This window comes from Ovis canadensis, chromosome 2 (genome assembly GCF_042477335.2).
Source record: "Ovis canadensis isolate MfBH-ARS-UI-01 breed Bighorn chromosome 2, ARS-UI_OviCan_v2, whole genome shotgun sequence".
In the NCBI taxonomy this organism is placed as follows: Eukaryota; Metazoa; Chordata; class Mammalia; order Artiodactyla; family Bovidae; genus Ovis; species Ovis canadensis.
In genome coordinates, this window is record NC_091246.1 from 38,329,681 (window position 1) to 38,352,280 (window position 22,600).

Below are 22,600 nucleotides of genomic sequence, written 5' to 3' on the forward strand. Positions count from 1 at the left end.
TGGACTGTAGCCCTCCAGGCTCCTCTGTCCATGGGATTCTCCAGACAAGAATACTGGGGTGGGTTGCCATTTCCTCCCCCAGGGGATCTTCCCAGCCCAGGGATTGAACCTGTGTCTCCTGCAGCTCCTACATTATCAGGCAGATTCTCTACCACAGAGCCACCTGGGAAGCCCTGGAATAGTTGGGTAGGAGTGGCAATCACCACTTTGTGGTTGAAGAAACCAGGGTCTAATGGGTGAAGTGAGTTGTCACACAGCCAGTTCAGGGCAAAATCAAAAGCTGCATTTTCTGACTCCGACCAGGGCTAAAGTCTCTCCTGGTCCTCAGTTCTATAAGCTGACATCCCTGCTACCTCACCCACTCCCCTCAAAGTCCACCCTTATTGTCCTGCATTCTGGCTACTTGGGTGCTGCAATATTCACTGCATTACTGGTGACTGGGACAGACCTTGTGCCTAAGACATTAGCTCATTAAACTGTCCTTACTAAGAAATGGAATATTTTCTGCCATATCAGTCAACAAAGGATGTCACAGTCATCAGCAGCTGCAGCCCTCCAAAGTGAGCAGGTAAGCCCCGAGGGAACTCAGGAAAGAAAGAATACCTACCATCTAAGAGTCTGGATGCTGGGAGCCAGCGTGAGGAACTCCGCCCATGGCAAAGGTCATGAGGAAGGAGGCTTCAGCATATGCAAAGGCGGGATCGAGCCTCAGGAAACCCCCTGTTCCCGAGCATCTACCCTCAAAACCAGAGTCTACCTACTTTACTGTTTCATGCTCTCACCTATACCTCTGACTTTACAGGGGGCTGACCCCCATTACCTCTCTCGGAGAAGGAGTTAATTTACAGCTCCAAGTCAATAAAAATTCCTGGGCGTGACAAGAGTGTTTCAACTTATGAACTCCTCTGAAGGTTATCTAGCCTGCCTGTACGGGTTCGTCTGGACACATGTGATTGTTTGCAGCCTCCCACCAGTGAGAGGCACGAGATGTTTTAGACTTACTAAAGGCAGATTCTTTTGGGAAGTTAGAAATTATTGGTATAGTGGGTTGGTTAGGAATTATATTGGTGAAGGGTTTTTCATTTGTTGTGCCAATAATTGCTGCTAATTCCCTGCCCTGGGTGTGACAAGGGTGTCTCAGGTCAAACCTCTCTGCTGACAGACTAGCTTGTGTGACAACCTCTCAACCATAAATAGCACAGAGAGTTTGGAGTATTTTGAAAGTCTTAATTAGCATAGGGCTTTTCTCATTGTTGAGTCAATGATTGCTGCCAGGCCTCCATATCCTTAGGCACCTGGGAATATATTAATCAATGTATTTGGAATATAGAAAAGGAAATATAGTAGTTTTTGATGTTAGCAATACTAGACTTTTTGAGTTAATGAATTTTCTCTTTTGTTATAGATCACTGTACTTTGTTATAAATCACTGTGTCCTTGCTATGCAGAAATGTAACTTTATCACTATCTTAAGACTAAATAGATCTTAAGGGGAACATTGGTGAAGGGTTTTCATTTATTGGGCTGATGTTTGCTGCTAAATCTCCATATTCCCTGCCCTTATAATGAATATAACTAGCATATAGGAGAAATAAGTATTAACCTTTAAGCATATAGGAGAAATAAGTATTAACCTTTAAGATTAATCATGTTAACCTTAGGTTAAATAAATTCCTTTCTTAGTTGTAACCCACTACACCCTCACCCTATAGGAATGCAACTTTATCTGCTACCTTCAGAGGGTGGTGCCTGGTTTAAGAAAAAACACCCTTGGAAAAAATGAGTTTTTTGGTTATCAGAAAGAAAGGATCATAAAATGTCAGCAGGCCTCATGGCCAGATGATGATGTAAGACCCCTAAGACCTTTATGTATACTTTTATGTGAAGCACCTGATTTTGATAAAGGTCAGGACTGCTGACCCCTGCATGACTTTAAAATTTCCATTTATCTCTATGTATAACAAAAGGTATATAAGCAAACCTAAAAAATAAAGAAATCGGATCAGTTTCTGGAAAGACTGATTCCCCTGTGTCATTTCTTTCTTGCTCCCCATTTTTCTGGCTGAATTCCCATCTGGAGCGTGGGTGCTCGCCACGTCTACTTACTTGCCCCAGCTTTTAAGCTCCACGCGAGAAGGAGACCAAGGAGGGGCACCTTCCGATATTCAAGTGGCACCAGTGGCCCAACGTAGATGGTGCAAATTCCTTGTCTTGGAATTTTATTGGTATCCCATGTAAACCAAGTTATTCAGCCTCCTTTTCTCCACTAATATTTCCTACTACACTATCCATTTCTAATCTCTCTCTATATCTGTAATTAAATAAGTTTTTTCCTAGGACGCCGATTCCATCTCCACTTCGAATTACCCTGGATCCACCGGGGCTGGACCCCATAGGACACAACTGAGTGACTTCACTTTCACCTTTCACTTTCATGCACTGGAGAAGGAAATGGCAACCCACTTCAGGGTTCTTGCCTGGAGAATCCCAGGGACGGGGGAGCCTGGTGGGCTGCTGTCTATGGAGTCGCACAGAGTTGGATACGACTGAAGTGACTCAGCAGCAGCAGCAGGAACCATCAGACTGCAGCCACTCCCTATGTTGAGCCCTGAGAAAACTCAGGATGTAAAAACACAGCATGCTGGCCTCAGATAGCTGAAGTGCATGTCAAAGGAATGGTTTCAGTGAGCCCAGACTCTTGCATCTTCCCATACATGGAAAAGTGCTCAATTCCCTTAACTTGAGATATCTCATTTTCTTTAATTAACAATCAACTTTAAAAAATTATTGGAAGATAGTTGCTTGACAATATGATGCTGGTTTCTGCCATATATCTGCCATCTGCTGCAAAACTGCTGTCCAACCTGGCCCCCTCTCACCTCCTCAGAGCAGTTTCTCAGAGCTATCTGAAACACTGTCTCCAGGCTGCAGTCCTCACTTTGCTGCAAATAAAACTTGCAACACTTGAGTTGTGAAAATTTTTTTCAATGCTACTCACACACCAGTGAGCTAAGGGAATAAGGTTTTACCTTTTCAGATAACAACCTACCATTTTCAAGATGTTTTCTAGAACTCAAGACCTGAGGAAGGATTTTAGGGAATTCAAGTCCAGTCCGACCCAAACTCTTGATGCCCATTGCCTAATTACCTCACTCTCTCGGGGTGGAAGAGAGCGATGGTCCACACCAGCATGCCGCCCCAGTCGTGGCCGATGAACACAGCCTGAGCGATGCCCTAGGAGGACAAAGAAAGGGGAAGAGTGTGAGCAGGTTCCTGGGATGGGGGATAGGTGCTGAGAGCTGGAGCCCTGGTTCTCCCCTGAGGTCCAACCACAGCAACTACTTCCAATGTCCACTGTCTTGAAACCTCTGTCCCCATGTGTGGGCCCCACAGACCTGCCACACAAACTGGCCTTTCAAATCTTCTTGGAAGACTGAGGCCACTGGCCACGAATTCCCTCTTTACCTTCTCTCCAATCAAAATTTTTTTCACCTTCTTTCCTCCTATTTGTCTTAAAGTGAGAATGACTCCCCTCCCCTCCCCTCCTGTGCTCATCTCCCATTGAGTGGTTATTATTCTGTTCCCTATTCTTTTGGGATCTTCTCTCCCCTAAGTAGCCAGGAGAGCCTCAAAAGCATCTTATATCTCCTGATTTTTCCCTGCATCTTCCTCTTCTCTGCTGCTGTAACCACGAGTGACCGCATTCCCATCCATGGAAGACCTACTGAGTCACAGGCTCTTTGTTTTCTAACACACATTTTGCAAATGAAACGACGGCTCACAGTGGTCAAGAGACTTGCCCATGCTGCATGGATGATAAGTGGCGGAGGTCCCAGGTAGAGGTCAGACCCAGGTCCCCCAACCTAAGGACTTCCTAGGTGGTGCTAGTGGTAAAGAATCCACCTGCCAACGCAGGAGACATAAGAGATGCTTCCCTGAGTCAGGAAGATACTCTGAAGGAGGGTATGGCAACCCACTCCAGTATTCTTGCCTGGAAAATCCCATGGACGAGGAGCCTGGTGGGCTAGTCCATAGCATTGCAAAGAGCTGGACACTACCAAAGTGACTTAGCATGCACACAGCTCCCAACCTAAAACTGGGCTCCCTCCTCTGTCCTACCTACTGATCACATTTAGGGCCTTCAGATCCTTCCAAGCCTCACTGGAAGGAAGTGGGCAGGGCACAATCATTAAAAGAATGATACAACCATTAACAGCAGGATATCACAAAAATCTGTTAGAATGTACTAGGCCCAAGATGGCAAAAGGTTTGACCTCCAATAGACCTTGAGCCTCATTATATGCTCAAACATTCCAAACCATGTTAAATGAAGGCATTAGATTTTAAATATTTCAAAAAGGGTGTAACTTTTTAAAACTCGTGTAATATTGTTGTTCAGTTACTAAGTCAGTTCAGTTCAGTCGCTCAGTCGTGTCTGACTCTTTGCGACCCCATGAATCGCAGCACGCCAGGCCTCCCTGTCCATCACCAACTCCCGGAGTTCACTCAGACTCACGTCCATCAAGTCAGTGATGCCATCCAGCCATCTCATCCTCTGCCGTCCCCTTCTCCTCCTGCCCCCAATCCCTCCCAGCATCAGAGTCTTTTCCAATGAGTCAACTCTTCACATGAGGTAGCCAAAGTACTGGAGTTTCAGCTTTAGCATCATTCCTTCCAAAGAAATACCAGGGTTGATCTCCTTCAGAATGGACATGTTGGATCTCTTTGTAGTCCAAGGGACTCTCAAAAGTCTTCTCCAACACCACAGTTCAAAAGCATCAATTCTTCAGCGCTCTGCCTTCTTCACAGTCCAACTCTCACATCCATACATGACCACAGGAAAAACCATAGCCTTGACCAAGATGGACCTTAGTCGGCAAAGTAATGTCTCTGCTTTTGAATATACTATCTAGGTTGGTCATAACTTTTCTTCCAAGGAGTAAGCGTCTTTTAATTTCATGGCTGCAATCACCATCTGCAGTGATTTTGGAGCCCCCAAAAATAAAGCCTGACACTGTTTCCACTGTTGCCCCATCTATTTGCATGAAGTGATGAGACCGGATGCCATGATCTTAGTTTTCTGAATGTTGAGCTTTAAGCCAACTTTTTCACTCTCCTCTTTCACTTTCATCAAGAGGCTTTTGAGTTCCTCTTCACTTTCTGCCATTAAGGGTGGTGTCATCTGCATATCTGAGGTTATTGATATTTCTCCCGGCAATCTTGATTCCAGCTTGTGTTTCTTCCAGTCCAGCGTTTCTCATGATGTACTCTGCATATAAATTAAATAAGCAGGGTGACAATATACAGCCGTGATGCACTCCTTTTCCTATCTGGAACCAGTCTGTTGTTCCATGTCCAGTTCTAACTGTTGCTTCCTGACCTGCATACAGTTGCTGCATAAAGTTGCTAAGTCATTCATGTCCAACTCTTTTGTGACCTCATGGGCTGTAGCCTGCCAGACTCCTCTGTCCATGGGATTTCCCAGGCAAGAATACTGGAGTGGACTGTCATTTTCCTTTGCCAGGGGATCTTTCTGACCCAGGGGTCAAACCCATGTCCCCTGCATTGGCAGGAGGATTCCTTACCACTGAGCCACCTGGGAAGCACTGTGGGAATATTAAGATATTTTCCAAACTTCTTAACCTGGCACTAAAGCTCTCCACCTGGCTTAAAGCCAACAAAGATATCCTATCCTTTGGAAGATGCTTTTCATAAAACAAGAACCAAAACAAATTCATCTGTGTATTCTCCAAACCTGTCTTTGTGGTCCCTTCCCACCCACCACCGCCACTTCCCGGCCTGTGCCACTCCCTTGAGAGCTCTGACAGATGACATCTTCTAGGGTTATATCTTTTCTGTAACTGCCCAGCCCCAAACAGAATTCTCCAAAGAGATCAGCTCAAGATAACTTACCAATTTATCCAGGAAGGTGATCATGTCCTATGAAAGAAAACACACAGCAAAATCAGAACTGTAGCCATCCAACTTAGCAGCTTGAAGATTAGAATTACTGTGTTTGCCTTTGTTACAGTCTGAATTGTGTCCTCCCCACCCCTAATCCCATCCCCAAATTCCCCTAACACCTGGTACTTCAGAATATGGCTGAATTAAATATCTGAAGGTAGAGTCATTTAAAAAGTGATGAAGTTAAATGGGGTCATTAGGATGAGCCTTAATCCAATATAAAAGGGAAAACAACTATGGCTTCCTGTTTCTCAGTCCCGCTTCTTCAAAAAGAATCCCAGATAACTTGTCACAACATCTCTGTTTGTCTGAGCCAAAGCAAAGGGCTTCTGCTCAGTACAATAAGTCTACAGAGCTGCATATACAGAGCCCATAAGGGTGGGGCCTGAGCCAGTAAGATTAGTGTTCTTATAAGAATAGCCCCAGAGTTGTTCTCTCTCCCTGCCATGTGAAGACACAGCAAGAAGGCAGTCACCTGCAGGCCAGGGGGTCCCTCACGAGAACCTGAGCCTATTGGAACCAGAACCCAGACTTTCAGCCTCCAGAAAGGGGAGAAATACATTTCTGTGGTTTAAGCCCTCTGGTCTGTGGTGTCTTGTCATGTAAGCTCGAGCCAACTAATGTACAAACTAATGGGGAATTTAGCCGAGGGATTCTCAGAAACTCCATGACATGCAAAGTGGCAGCACCCATGAGGTTCCTGACTAACAGACTGTCTGATGTAAGAGCATCTCTAAGGGGTGAAGGGTGCAGAACTGTGGTCCAGCTACAGTGACTGGGGTGATCTGAGTCCCCCATGAGCGAGAAAAACAATTAAGGAAGAATGTGGAAAATGAAATACATGCAGGAACCCCTTTACCTTTTCCTCCTAGCTGATATTGTCCATACCACTCCCTCAGCACTAAACTTGTATTCGTAGCATCTCTCCACTTCCTTCTTTCCTTATTATTCCCTTACTTTCTGGGTTCTCAGACTGGTTCCTCAGACTTGCCTGTGCACGGGCACTGTTTGCCGAGTCCACAACCCTGCTTTGGAAGCAACTCAGAGCATGGGCTTTGCTTTTTGGCAACTTACAGAGGCTGTTCACAGGCCAGAGTGAAGTCAGGGTCACTAATTCCAGGGAAGCCAGAATCCTGTGCTGTTTCTGGGACCATTTCATTTCTAACAAGAAACAGCATCATTCTCACAGTTCCCTGAAGGATCTCTGGTCCTGGGGAAATCATTTCCAGAAGGAAGGTCCTGGATCCATACATATTCTCAGGGATCTACCCAGATAACTATCCACTGGAAAACTCACTAAGTGTACTTTTTCTGTATGACAGGTAGGCTTATACCTGGGCAGGCCACAGTCCCCTCATCCTGCCAGTAATAAAGCGTCTGTTCAGTTCAGTTCAGTTCAGTTCAGTTCAGTCGCTCAGTCGTGTCTGACTCTTTGCGACCCCATGAATCGCAGCACGCCAAGCCTCCCTGTCCATCACCAACTCCCGGAGTTCACTCAGACTCACGTCCATCAAGTCAGTGATGCCATCCAGCCATCCCATCCTCTGTCGTCCCCTTCTCCTCCTGCCCCCAATCCCTCCCAGCATCAGAGTCTTTTCCAATGAGTCAACTCTTTACATGAGGTGGCCAAAGTACTGGAGCTTCAGCTTCAGCATCATTCCTTCCAAAGAAATCCCAGGGTTGATCTCCTTCAGAATGGACATGTTGGATCTCCTTGCAGCCCAAGGGACTCTCAAGAGTCTTCTCCAACACCACAGTTCAAAAGCATCAATTCTTCGGCGCTCAGCCTTGTTCACAGTCCAACTCTCACATCCATACATGACCACTGGAAAAACCATAGCCTTGACTAGACGGACCTTAGTCGGCAAAGTAATGTCTCTGCTTTTGAATATGCTATCTAGGTTGGTCATAACTTTCCTTCCAAGGAGTAAGCGTCTTTTAATTTCATGGCTGCAATCACCATCTGCAGTGATTTTGGAGCCCCCAAAAATAAAGCCTGACACTGTTTCCACTGTTGCCCCATCTATTTGCATGAAGTGATGAGACCGGATGCCATGATCTTAGTTTTCTGAATGTTGAGCTTTAAGCCAACTTTTTCACTCTCCTCTTTCACTTTCATCAAGAGGCTTTTGAGTTCCTCTTCACTTTCTGCCATAAGGGTGGTGTCATCTGCATATCTGAGGTTATTGATATTTCTCCCGGCAATCTTGATTCCAGCTTGTGTTTCTTTCAGTCCAGCATTTCTCATGATGTACTCTGCATATAAGTTAAATAAGCAGGGTGACAATATACAGCCTTGATGCACTCCTTTTCCTATTTGGAACCAGCATCTGTAATTTTAGCATAATCAGTGGCATCACCAGTTTTCAGGCCACACAAGAGGCTGTTTCTTCCTCCTGGTCCCTCCAGCCTTTGCTTTTGCTCTAGGGCTGACGGAGGTTTGGGTGCAAGCTTTGAGATGAGGGTCCCCTTCCTAATGGTGCTATTGCCTCAGAATAGAAAGACCACTGCAGTCTCCAGTCCACACATTCACTCCCAGGGTCTGACCAAAAACGTCTTTACCAAAATAAAGTGATTTTATAAAATTCTCAGGATGGAAAGGTGATATGGTGGAGTAGTTAAGAGCAGGAGCAGGGGAGTTACTACAGAATTCAAACCTGGCTCTAAAACTGTTGACCTCAGGCAAATTATATGACTCCTCGTACTCAATTTCCTTTTCCATCAAACACTTAGAAAAATACTTGATGTACAGGGTGTGCGTGCATGCTGAATTGCTTCAGTCATGACTCTTTGCAACCCTATGGACTGTAGCCTGCCAGGCTCCTCTGTCCATGGGATTCTCCAGGCAAGAATACTGGAGTGTGATGCTATGTCCTCTTCCAGGGAAGCTTCCGAACCCAGGGATCCAACCAGCATCTCTTACGTCTCCAGCTTTGGCAGGCAGGTTTTTTGCCACTAGCACTACCTGGGAAAACCTACTTGATATACAGTAAATGTTGGCTATTATTTCAAAATATTTCAACCTTCAGAAAGAACTTATACCCAAATGCTGTGAAATGCTGCATTCTTAGGACTTAAATCACACTTCTGTCTTTTATCAATGAAAACACAGGATGGAAAAGAAGTTACAGATGCTACCCAAAGACCCTTCTTACCTTGCTTAACACTTCTAAGGAATATTCTTCTATTTCTGCAATTATAAATAAAAGAAACATTTAATTTAATTTAATTTGTGTGATTAAAAATTCAGTTCAGTTCAGTCGCTTAGTCATGTCCGACTCTTTGCAAACCCATTGCAGCACAACAGGCCTCCCTGTCCATCACCAACTCCCGGAGTTTACCCAAAATCACGTCCATTGAGTCGGTGATGCTATCCAGCCATCTCATCCTCTGTCGTCCCCTTCTCCTCCTGCCCCCAATCCCTCCCAGTTACCAGCAAACTAAAAAGGCCCCTTTCAAAAAAAAAAAATGTATCTTATTACATGATTAGATTGATATAGTCCGTACAAGGGATTCAGGGAAGATTACAACAGAGATGAATGAAAACACACACTTAAATAATTAAAGAAAATACCCTTAGACATCTTTCCTGAATATCTGGACTGAGTCCTGCCTTTTATCTAAAATGCTTCTGCATCATTCAAGAGGTAGTAAGCTGAGTTGACATGGGACATGATGACATTTAGGAAACAATCACAGAGGCACACTCTTGCCATGATAGGCTGAGTGGCCTGGAGGTGGCCCCTGAGTGCCTGAGAGCCCCAGCCCATGTCAGCGGGCTTCCAACTCAACATAGCAGGGCTGATGTGAATGTGGCTGCAGCAGCTCAGGAAAGGGGTGGTGAGCCACTGCCTGGGCTCACTAAGCTGCTAAGAGCATCCTTGACGACAGAGGGACCAGCGACTCTGCTGCACACCTGACTGCTTCCCATTCCCTCCTCCACATGACATTCTTAAAAGTTGGGGGCTGAGGATCCCTCTGACACTGATAAAGACAATGCACTCTTGGGCAATCCAGTGGTTAAGACTTTGCCTTTCAGTGCAGGGGGTGCAGGTCGATATCTGGTCAGGGAGCCAAGATCCCACAGGCCTTGTGGCCCAAAATCCAAAAACATAAAACAGAAGCACTGTTGTAACAAATTCAACAAAGACTTTAAAAATTGTCCTAATTAAAAAAAAAATCTAAAAATATAATGGATTCCTTCCTTCCCAGGGAAAATGCTCATAAACCCACACATGGTCTCAAGTGTTCACAGGCCCTGACATCCTCAGATTGGCTCCCTCTAGAACCCATAGATGCTGGGTTAAGTAAGAATCTGGCCTACAAATTACTGTATTTCCACTTCAGCAATTCCACTTCTGGGTATATACGCCAAAGAACTGACAGGAGGGATGCAAAGAGATATTTGTACACCCGTGTTAACTGCAGCATTATTCACAATAGCCAAAAGGTGACGCCATCCCAGTGTCTATCAACGGATGCATGTATAAACAAACTGTGTCCATTCATACAACAAAATATTGTGTGTGTGTATGTGTTCAGTCCCTCAGTGGTGTCTGACTCTTTGCAACCCTAAAAACTGTAGCCTGCCAGGCTCCTCTGTCCATGGGATTATTCTGGAAAGAATACTAGAGTGGGCTGCCATGCTCTCATCTAGGAGATCTCCCTGACCCAACAGTCAAACCTGCATCTCCTGAGGCTCCTGCATTGGCAGACATATTCTTTTATCACTGATCTACTAAGCCTCCCACAATGGAATATTATTCACCCTTAAAAAGAAGGAAATTGTAATACGAAGTATAACATGGATGAACCCTGATGACATTATGCTAAGTGAAATAAGTCAATTACAAAAGGATAGATACTGTATGATCCACTTAGATGATGTACCTGGTTGAGTTTATAGAATCAGAGAGCAGAAGGGAGCTTGGTGGGAACTGAGGGGAGGAAGAATGGGGAGTCACTGGTTAATGGTCCAGAGATTCAGTTCTGTAAGATGAAAAAAGAAGCTAGATGGTACCAGTTACACTCTATATCCTCACTGACTCACAGGAGACTCCCTTGGGGGCACAGACCACTGGATTTCTTATATTCATTCAGAGTATGAGGACCAGGGTTGTCTGGGGCCCAAAGTGTACAGACATGGACACTGCAGGAACTGGGAGGGGAGAGGGGATGTCAGACCTCTTGGAAGGGCTGCCTGCTCTGACATGGGACCAAGGCATGGCCCACACAGGAAAAGCTGTAAAACAGCTAACTCACCAGGAGGAGCAGATGACTCTCCATAGCCTTTCATGTCCACGGCTAGGACCCGGAAACCCGCCTGGGCCAGAGCAGGGATCTAGAGCACAAACATTTCAGAACCCTTCCAGTGTGGTCTCATCAGTATTTTTTGGACACTCCCTCTTTGCTTCTTATAAATGGCTTGGTTCTAAGTGCCACATGACCCTACCTGGAATCCTTGCCATGGGGTTGGAATCTCACTGGGATGGGGCTGCCATGGATGGTGGTAGGGTTTGTACACTGCACCTAATGCAACACCAAAGAGAGCAGCTTTCCCTAGCAAAGACCATGCAGATTTTTCTAATCATTACACACTTCTCAGCAGGTGGCATAAAGCATCTTGAAGAAGTTGACCTTTATGTAATCTGCAAAGGGAATACAGGGACTAGCACAGCTCTGAGCTCTGAAGCCATCTCCAACCCCAATATTTCAGAGATATCATGGTCATCCTTGGGAGACTATGCTCCACAGCAAGGTGTCAGCTTCTTAATGATATCCAAGGCTGGGTCACACCACCTAGATGCTTCTCTCCCCTCACCTGACCGGGGTGTACCTTCTCCCAGTTTCCCTTACCTGGTACCTCCAAGAGAACCAACTCTCAGGAAATCCATGGCAGAGGCACACGACAGGGCCGGAGCCCAGCTCCACAAAATGCAGACGCACCCCAGGCTGTAGAAGAGAGGGGGGAACAGGGAGTGATCAGAGCCTGCAGGCCAGAGGGAACCAACACCTCTTCCCCAGACCACACGGCCTTTTCAGTATGCTCCCAGATCACTTGTGCCTGGCCTGGCTTTCTCAGCAAAAACCCCCAATGTTAGAAGAAAACGTCTGAGAAGAAACAAATGGCCAAACTGTGCAACAGAAATAGGCAGTTTCACTGGAACAAGAAAGGCATGAAAAGAAGATCATAATGTCAATCACTAAGAAAGAAAATGCCAAATAATGCTCAAACTACTGCACAATCGCACTCATCCACACGCTAGAGTTAAGTGATGTTCAAACCTCTCCAACCCAGGCTTCAGGATTACGTGAACTATGAACTTCCAGATGTTCAAGCTGGTTTTAGAAAAGGCAGAGGAACCAGAGATCAAATTACCAACATCCGCTGGATCATCGAAAAAGCAAGAGAGTTCTAGAAAAACATCTATTTCTGCTTTATTGACTATGCCAAAGCCTTTGGCTGTGTGGATCACAATAAACTGTGGGAAATCCTGAAGAGATGGGAATACCAGACCACCTGACCTGCCTCTTGAGAGATCTGTATGCAGGCAGCTAGAACTGGACATGGAACAACAGACTGGTTCCAAATAGGAAAAGAAGTATGTCAAGGCTGTATATTGTCATCCCGCTTATTTAACTTATATGCAGAGTACATCATGAGAAACGCTGGGCTGGAAGAAGCACAGCTGGAATCAAGACTGTGGGGAGAAATATCAATAACCTCAGAAATGCAGATGATACCACCCTCATGGCAGAAAGTGAGGAAGAACTAAAGAGCCTCTTGATGAAAGTGAAAGAGAGTGAAAAAGTTGGCTTAAAGCTCAACATTCAGAAAACAAAGATCATGGCATCTGGTCCCATCACTTCATGGCAAATAGATGGGGAAACAGTGGAAACAGTGGCTGGTTTTATTTTTCTAGGCTCCAAAATCACTGTGATGGTGATTGCAGCCATGAAATAAAAAGACACTTACTCCTTGGAAGAAAAGTTATGACCAACCTAGACAGCATATTCAAAAGCAGAGATATTACTTTACCAACAAAGGTCCCTCTATGGTTTTTCTAGTAGTCATGTATGAATGTGAGAATTGGACTATAAAGTTGGACTATAAAGAAAGCTGAGGGCCGAAGAACTGATGCTTTTGAACTGTGATGTTGGAGAAGACTCTTGAGAGTCCCTTGGACTGCAAGGGGATCCAACCAGTCCATCCTAAAGGAGGTCAGTCCTGGGTGTTCATTGGAAGGACTAATGTTGAAGCTGAAACTCCAATACTTTGGTCACCTGATGCAAAGAGCTGACTCATTTGAAAAGACCTTGATGCTGGGAAAGATTGAGGGCAGGAGGAGAAGGGGACAACAGAGGATGAGATGGTTGGATGGCATCACTGACTCAATGGATATGAGTTTGGGTAGGCTCCAGGAGTTGGTGATGGACAGGGAGGCCTGGCCTGTGGTGGTTCATGGGGTCACAAAGAGTTGGACATGACTGAGTGACTGAACTGAACTGAATTGAAGTGAACATCAGAAACAAACTGACTTTGCCTTACTCCCTAAAAGGCCCTCATATCCTGTCAGGGTTTCTGGTACCATATGCCACGGGGCAACTAAACCCATGCACCATAACTAATGAGCCTACACTCTGGAGCCCAAGAGCTGTAACTACTGGAGCCTGTGCACCCTAGAGCCCATGCTCTGCAACAAGAGAAGCCATGGCAACAAGAAGCTTGAGCACCACAACTACAGAGTAGCCCCCTGCTTGCTGCAACTAAAGAAAGCCCTCGAACAGCAACAAAGACCCAGCATAAACAAAAATAAAATCAATCAATTAATTAAAAATAAAGTAAACTGGGGGCTGATCTTGTGCAGGGCATAATATTCTCATGAAGGTGCAGAACACCGTGATTGTTCCGTTTGAAGCTGTTTGTCTCTTGAATATTCCATTTTTTCCACAGCTTTGCTATACTTCTGGTCTTTTGTGGACTACACAGGTGTGCCTAAGACTGCTCGGGCTGAAAATCCACCTTCTTCTCTACTCCTTGGCTTCTGCTGACATTTTCTCAACCTCCTTGCAGTGGGTGTGGCCGTGTGACTAGCCAGTGCTGTCTGAGTGCAAGAGCCCTGTGTTCCATCTGGGCCATGAACCTCTCTCTCACCTGGTTCCCCCTTGCTTTTCCTATCTACCCAAATGGACTGGACCGTGAGGAAGGAAGAACCTGCAAACAGAAGAAGCCTGGGTGCTTGAATGACTGTGAAGAGACAGCCCATTCCCAAACCACACTGGATTGCGCTGCCAGACAGAAACAAACTTGGGAGTCAAGCCACTGAAAGTGTGGGGCTATTTATTACAGCACCGAGCCGACCCTGACCATTACAGCAGGGTCTAAGCAAAAGAGCTAAAGCAGTATATAGTCAAAGCACCTTATTTTCCCCTCAATATACATATCTTTAAATTTCTAATGGAAACAAATGAAAAAAAATAAGCTCCATCTTATGGAAATCTACTTGGAATGATTCTATTTCACTGCATCTCATACAACTCCAAGGTGGGCATTCCAAACTGGAAGTTTCACTCATAATTCCCAATGAGATATTTTGCTCAAGAAAACATCAGGCTGATGTTTCACAAACTATTTCATGGACAATAGTCCTTTTTATTAAAAAAATCAGAATATGTTCTATAGTCTTTCCTTCAGTACTTGGCAAAGAAAGGGAATTGAACTTTTTTGTTTAGGCAACAGTTAATATGCTTGAATTTTATATGTAAAATTGTTGTTATTTAGTCGCTAAGTCATGTCTGACTCTTCGGCGACCCCATTGATTATAGCGCACCAGGCTCCTCTGTCTATGCGATTTTCCCGGGCAAGAATACTGGAGTGGGTTGCCATTTCCTTTTCCGGGAATTGAACTTAAAATTCTATACTCCTTTATATTGAAAAATATTACAGTGCTGTTGTCCAGTCAAATGATCCTAACCACCCTCTGTTCTTAATGGATCTTAACTAAAAGGTTTGTTCTTCTAGCTGAGTAGCTCAGCAAACACATGCACTTTCCCATTCTTTGAACGATTTGTTAACACAACTGTCATTAAGCCAGAAATCAGGGATCTATTATTAACCCACTTTGAGTTTCATTGGCATCAAGGCAACAGTACCCTCAGAGCCTGGGATCCCCAGAGGCCACTACTCCAGTCCTTAAGTTTGGGGTGAGGCCAGAGGAGGTGGTTAGGCAGCTCTGAATCATACTCCTTCAAGGTCAAATAGGAATCTATTGAAACTGGCTGGATATGCAAACATCAGGAGGATTATGAGAACAAATGCCGTCCACTGGGTTGGAGACGCCCCAGGCAAGGAGGCCCTCATGCTGCTTCAGTATTAGAGATGAGGTCTGGAGGGAGCTTATGAAACCTTCACCACTCCAGGAGTACCCAGGACCGCACTCATTGATGCTCACCAGAAATGCCCTTTCTCACTGTTCAAATCCCACTCATTCTCTGATGCCCGCTTCGCCACTGAGCCTCATCCCCAGCAATTACATTATAGTCACTTTCTCCATCCCCATAGCGCCCATTCTGAGTACCTGAGTCACTGCCAGTAAGGCCACATCTTATGATGTCACCATGGGAAATACTTTCCTGGCAGACTGCAGACCACACAAGCCCTGAGGTCATGGAAGACCTCCATTCATCTAGGTTATTTTTTGAGGTGCTGAACAAATAGCAAATGCTCCCTGAATATCCCTGTGGCTCTCCTCCAGGGCATCAGGCACCACCCCCACCCCCCAACCACCCACCCAGGTCCCAGACCCACACAGCTCAGGACACCTGCTCTCTTTGTCCTCAGCTCTCTTCTTTGTGGAGCATGAGGCACAACACCCCATGATCAACACAGGATAGTTCAGTTAATCCTTACAAGAACACCAAGACCAGGTATTAGCACCATCACATCACATAGCTGTGTATACTGAGGTTCAGGACATTAAGAAATGTACACATATGTGCAGAATTAGTAAGTGCCAAAGCAGGTTTCTAACTGGTTCTTTCTGGCTCCAAAGCAACTGTTGGGTTTTTCTGTGTGTGTGTCAGCTAACCCATAGCTATACTTGATTTCTTAGTTAAATGGTAACAGTGCCAAATGAAGAAAGATCCCAAAATGGACCTGAGTAGATGTCCCAAAGCCCTGTCCTATATGCCGACTGGGTTGGAAGTCAGGGCCCCTCTGCACACGGCCTTGGTCTTGCCGTAGCCCTGATCCCTGGGCTTAAAACTGGCCGTCTCCCTCTTTTTCTTTTCCCTGCAGTTTTCCCAGGACAGGTCTGGTGCCTCCCTGCACCCTTCATATCTGGCTCATGCCTGACACAAAGGAAGGCCCCAATCACACCCACCAGATGAAATAATGAAATTAAGTGCCAGACACATAGGCTGTGCAGGCCGAGCAAGGCCCCCATGTGGCCTGTTGTTTGGTGGGAGTCGGATCACACTGGCCCACGTCTGTTGTCAAGTTTTGAGGAATGATACTTTTGCTGTGTTGTTGTTTAGTTGCTAAGTCATGTCCAGTCTTTTTTGACCCCATGGACTATATAGCCCACCAGGCTCCTCTGTCCTTGGGATTTCCCAGGCAAGAATACTGAAGTGCATTGCCATTTCTTTCTCCAGGGGATCTTCCTGATCCAGGGATCGAATGCATATCTCCTGTATTGGCAGGTGGATTCTTTACCACTGAGCCACCAGGGAAGCTGGATGCTTGTGGGAAAGGCCTTTTCCCTGTAAATAGTGGGTGTGCAGCTCCCCAGGAGAGTTCATAAATGTCTCATGAGTCGTCTTACATGGGCTGGTTGGAGAGGACTCGGCTGACAGCGAGAGTGCATGGACTCACCTTTATGGGCACGTATCCATGGGTCACGGTGCTTGGATCACATGAGATGGGCTGGGGGACTGCGGTTTGGAGAAGCTGAAAGTAAGAGACACACAGTAAGGGAGACGGCTCTACTTCTGTCCACAAGACCTCTGAGTTCACAAAGTATTGCAAGAGAGCCCCAAGCTGTGCCATGGCCTCCTGAGCGGATGACGTGACTGACCTACTGGCCCCCTCTCCCCTCGGGTCATAGCCAGGCTTCACTCCCTCCATTTCCCCTTGGGTCAGTGGAGTCTGGTAACTGAATTCTGGCCAATGGGTAGCCCATGCAACTAGGGGTGATCATATTGAGAGAAGCAACTCAGAAAGAGAAAAATACCATACTGTCACTTATAGGTAGACTCTAAAATACGCACAAATGAACCTAACTGTGAAAGAGAAACAGACGCAGACAAAGAGAAGAGACTTGTGGTTGCCGATGGTGGGGGGTGAGGGGAACAGAGGGATAGATTGGGAGTTTGGGATTAGTAGATGCAAATTGATGCTGGGAGGGATTGGGGGCAGGAGAAGGGGACAATCGAGGATGAGATGGCTAGATGGCATCGCTGACTCATAGAATGCGAGTCTGAGTGAACTCTGGGAGTTGGTGATGGACAGGGAGGCTTGGCGTGCTGCGATTCATGGGGTCGCAAAGAGTTGGACACGACTGAGCAACTGAACTGAACTGAACTGAGATGCATTATATATAAGACAGATTAAACAACAAGGCCCTACTATATAGCACAGGGAACTATATTCAATGCTGTTGTGTAGTCGCTAAGTCGTGTCTGACTCTTTTGCGATCCCATGGACTGTAACCCACTAGGCTCCTCCGTCCATGGGATTTCCCAGGCAAGGCTACTGGAGTGGGTTGCCATTTCCTTCTCCAGGGGATCTTCCCAGACCAGGAATTGAACCTACATCACCTGGATTGCAAGAGGATTCTTTACCGCTACACCACCAGGGAAGCTCATGGAAAAGATTTTTTAAATGCATGAAAAATAAAAGAAGAGCGTGGTCTGACCACCAGACCTGTGAAAATCCACATGCGAATAATGGAGGAAGTAGACTGTGAAACTGATCTCCTTTTAAAAATGGAAGAGTCTGCCTGGGAATCTGTAGAGGGTGAGACTGGTGGGTCTCCACCTATGCAGTGTTCAGAAAGGACCCAGGGTATGGTAGCAGGGATGGGTAACTGGGTACCTCTGACAGTGATGAGGGAGTCAAGACAGCCCCCAGGGCCAGTGTACCCTGGAGTCTTTTTTCTAATGTGTCCCTAACTTCCCAGGTCACACACTAGGGGATGTCTCCCTGATTCCATGGATGGGAAAGGTGGGGGTTTCCTACAAACACATGGTTCTCCCATGTTTTTGTCCAGCTTTAAAGCTCACTCATGACTGATTCCCATAGCCTTTCTGACAGATAAAAGCCACTTCCCTCTTTAAAAAGGAATGATTAGCATTTTTCCTTATACCTTCCCCATGCCTCTTAGGAGGACAAGTGGGACATAGCTTACTTTCCCTATTGCAACAAGGCCAGTGTGTGTGGCTCAGATGTGATGAGGGGATAAATCTCGTAAGTGGGACCAGCAAGTGGCCACTCTAATTCCAGGTTTGGCGCTTCCTTCTCTGCTGCACAAGTCTTCTGGGCTTGCGGAAAGACAAATCAAGCTTGGGAGAGATGCTCTAACATTGTGAAGTCATTGTGCTGTGTGTGCTATGCTAAGTTGTTTCAGCTGTCCCCGACTCTGCAATCCTATGGACTGTAGCCCACTGGCCTCCTCTGAGTCCATGGGATTCTCCAGGCAAGAAAACTGCAGTGGGTTGCCATTTCCTTCTCCAGGGGATACTCTAGATCTAGGAATGGAACCTGAGTCTCCTGCATTGGCAGGTGGGCTCTTTACTACTGAGCCACTCTTAACTCCCCGCAAAAGACCCCTCACAGCACCACTGTGGTCTGGCTTTGTTTTCACCACATGCTTTGTGCGAAGGAAGCACCACTATTATTGAAGATCTACAATGACTGTGTAAGAGATAGGAAAATGTATTAATGTATCTTGGTCTCTGCCCCTGGTGCCTGGCACAGAGCTCATTAAGCCCTTGTAAATTCTTAAGAAGTAAGAGTGCTCATTGAAAAAGCAAGAGAGTTCCAGAAAAACATCTATTTCTGCTTTATTGACTATGCCAAAGCCTTTGACTGTGTGGATCACAATAAACTGGAAAATTTTGAAAGAGACAGAAATACCAGTTGACCTGACCTGCCTCTTGAGACTGTATGCAGGTCAGGAGGCAACAGTTAGAATTGGACATGGAACAACAGACTGGTTCCAAATAGGAAAAGAAGTATGTCAAGACTGTATATTGTCACCCTGCTTATTTAACTTATATGCAGAGTATATCATAAGAAATGCTGGGCTGGAAGAAGCACAAGCTGGAATCAAGATTGTGGGGAGAAATATCAATAACCTCAGATATGCAGATGACACCACCCTTATGGCAGAAAGTGAAGAAGAACTAAAAAGCCTCTTGATAAATGTGAAAGAAGAGAGTGGAAAAAGTTGGCTTAAAGCTCAACATTCAGAAAACGAAGATCATGGAATCTGGTCCCATCACTTCATGGCAAATAGATGGGGAAACAATGGAAACAGTGGCAGACTTTATTTCCTTAGGCTCCAAAATCACTGCAGATGGTGATTGCAGCCATGAAATTAAAAGACGCTTACTCCTTGGAAGGAAAGTTATGACAAACCTAGACAGCATATTAAAAAGCAGAGACATTACTTTGCCAACAAAGGTCCATCTAGTCAAGGCTATGGTTTTTCCAGTGGTCATGTATGGATGTGAGAGTTGGACTGTGAAGAAAGCTGAGCACCGAAGAATTGATGCTTTTGAACTGTGGTGTGGAGAAGACTCTTGAGAGTCCCTTGGACTGCAAGGAGATCCAACCAGTCCATTCTAAAGGATATTAGCCCTGGGTGTTCTTTAGAAGGAATGATGCTAAAGCTGAAACTCCAGTGCTTTGGCCACCTCATGCGAAGAACTGACTCGCTGGAAAAGACCCTGATGCTGGGAAAGACTGAGGAAAGGAGGAGAAGGGGATGACAGAGGATGAGATGGTTGGATGGCATCACCGACTCAATGAACATGAGTTTGAGTAAACTCTTGGAGTTGGTAATGTACAGGGAGGCCTGGCATGCTGCAGTTCATGGGGTCGCAAAGAGTCGGACATGACTGAGTGACTGAACTGGACTGAACTGAAGAGTGCTCAGAGCATCTTTTGTTCTAATGAGGTGACTCTGGGTGGGTTCCTGGATGGGGGCTCGTCACCAGAAAGACAAAGCCAGGATTAGAAGCTTGGGATTTTCAGCTACCTCCCCCTCCCCCACATCTGGAAGGGGAGGGAGGGAGGAAGGGCTGGAAGCGGAGTTAATAATTGATCGCACCTACATGAGAAAGTCTCCATGAACATCCACCCAACTCCAGGAGCATGGAGTTCAGAGACCTTCTAGGCTGGTGAAATCCACACTGAAAGGGTAACATGTCACAACTCCAGGGAGACAGAGGCTCCTGTGCTCGGGACCCTCCCAGATCTTGCCCTGTGCCTCCCTTCATCTGGCTGTTCATCTCTGTCCTTTACTAAATTCTTTTATCAACTGGTTAGCGTTAGGGTTCTCCAGGGGATTTTCCCAACCCAAGGATCGAACCTGGGCCTCCTGCATTGTAGGCAGATTCTTTCCTGACTGAGCCACCTGGAAAGCCCAAATAACACTTTATAAACTGGTAAACAAAAGTGCTTCCCTGAGTTCCGTGAGCCACTGTGACAAGTTAATAGATTCGGGGGGTGGGGTTCTGAGACCCTCCAATTTATAGCCAATCAGTTGGAAGCACAGGTGACAACCTGAATGTGGGGTTGGCATCTGAAGTCGAGGGGTCAGTCTTGTCAGACTGAGCCCTTAACCTGTGAGCTCTGATACTCTCTCCAGGTAGATGCTGTCAGAACTAAGTTAAACTGTAGGCCACCCAGGTCGTGTGGCAGATTGTCAGGGAATGTTCAACAGTAGGATTCCTGTGTGCTGTTTCCTATCTCTCTTGAACCCTCTGTTCCTTATCAGTTCCTGAAAGGAGTGAGAGGAGTGGCAAGCCACTCCCAGGACTGAGGTCAAAGAGATGGGATTCTTGCATAGGATTTCCTTCATTAGCTTTTCTATATGGTGAAAGGGATTATCTACAATCCTTTTTGATATGGATTGCCTTTTGGCCTTATGGCCCCTCAGTTCAGTTCAGTTCAGTTCAGTTGCTCAGTCGTGTCCAGCTCTTTGTGACCCCAAGAATCACAGCACACCAGGCCTCCCTGTCCATCACCAACTCCCAGAGTTCACTCAAACTCACATCCATCGAGTTGGTGATGCCATCCAGCCATCTCATCCTCTGTTGTCCCCTTTTCCTCCTGCCCCCAATCCCTCCCAGCATCAGAGTCTTTTCCAATGAGTCAACTCTTTGCATGAGGTGGCCAAAGTACTGGAGTTTCAGCTTTAGCATCATTCCTTCCAAAGAAATACCAGGGTTGATCTCCTTCAGAATGGACTGGTTGGATTTCCTTGCAGTCCAAGGGACTCTCAAGAGTCTTCTCCAAGATCACAGTTCAAAAGCATCAATTCTTCAGCACTCAGCCTTCTTCACAGTCCAACTCTCACACCCATACATGGCCACTGGATAAACCATAGCCTTGACTAGATGGACCTTTGTTGGCAAAGTAATGTCTGTGCTATTCAATATGCTATCTAGGTTGGTCATAACTTTTCTTCCAAGGAGTAAGCATCTTCTAATTTCATGGCTGCAGTCACCATCTGCAGTGATTTTGGAGCCCCTCCCAAAAAAAGTCTGACACTGTTTCCACTGTTTCCCCATCTATTTCCCATGAAGTGATGGGACCAGATACCATGATCTTCGTTTTCTGAATGTTGAGCTTTAAGCCAACTTTTTCACTCTCCTCTTTCACTTTCATCAAGAGGCTTTTTAGTTCTTCTTCACTTTCTGCCATAAGGGTGGTGTCATCTGCATATCTGAGGTTATTGACATTTCTCCTGGCCATCTTGATTCCAGCTTGTGCTTCATCTAGCACAGCATTTCTCATGATGTACTCTGCATATAAGTTAAATAAGCAAGGTGACAATATACAGCCTTGACATACTCCTTTTCCTATTTGGAACCAGTGTGTTGTTCCATGTCCAGTTCTAACTGTTGCTTCCTGACCTGCATATAGGTTTCTCAAGAGGCAGGTGAGGTGATCTGGTATTCCCACCTCTTTCAGAATTTCCCACTGTTTATTGTGATCCACAGAGTCTAAGGCTTTGGCATAGTCAATAAAGCAGAAATAGATATTTTTCTGGAACTCTCTTGCTTTTTCCATGATCCACTGGATGTTGGCAATTTGATCTCTGGTTCCTCTGCCTTTTCTAAAACCAGCTTGAACATCTGGAAGTTCATGGTTCACGTATTGCTGAAGCCTGGATTGGAGAATTTTGAGCATTACTTTACTAGTGTGTGAGATGAGTGCAATTGTGCAGTAGTTTGAGCATTCTTTGGCATTGCCTCTCTTAGGGATTGGAATGAAAACTGACCTTTTCCAGTCCTGTGGCCACTGCTGAGTTTTCCAAATTTGCTGGCATATTGAGTGCAGCACTTTCACCGTATCATCTTTCAGGATTTGAAACAGCTCAACTGAAATTCCATCACCTCCACTAGC

The 22,600-nt window shown here is 45.7% G+C and overlaps 1 protein-coding gene across 1 annotated transcript in view; it reads right to left on the bottom strand.

Annotated features, from left to right (window-relative positions):
- EPHX2 (epoxide hydrolase 2) overlaps window positions 1–22,600 on the bottom strand; it is a 75,066-nt gene that overhangs the window by 24,727 nt on the left and 27,739 nt on the right. The window contains exons 6-11 of the mRNA XM_069575916.1: window positions 16,838–16,912; window positions 11,821–11,916; window positions 11,227–11,305; window positions 9,120–9,154; window positions 5,914–5,940; window positions 3,149–3,234 (exon numbers count right to left, since the gene is read on the bottom strand). Of these exons, the coding sequence (XP_069432017.1) occupies window positions 3,149–3,234; window positions 5,914–5,940; window positions 9,120–9,154; window positions 11,227–11,305; window positions 11,821–11,916; window positions 16,838–16,912 (398 nt within the window). The remainder of the gene's footprint in view (window positions 1–3,148; window positions 3,235–5,913; window positions 5,941–9,119; window positions 9,155–11,226; window positions 11,306–11,820; window positions 11,917–16,837; window positions 16,913–22,600) is intronic.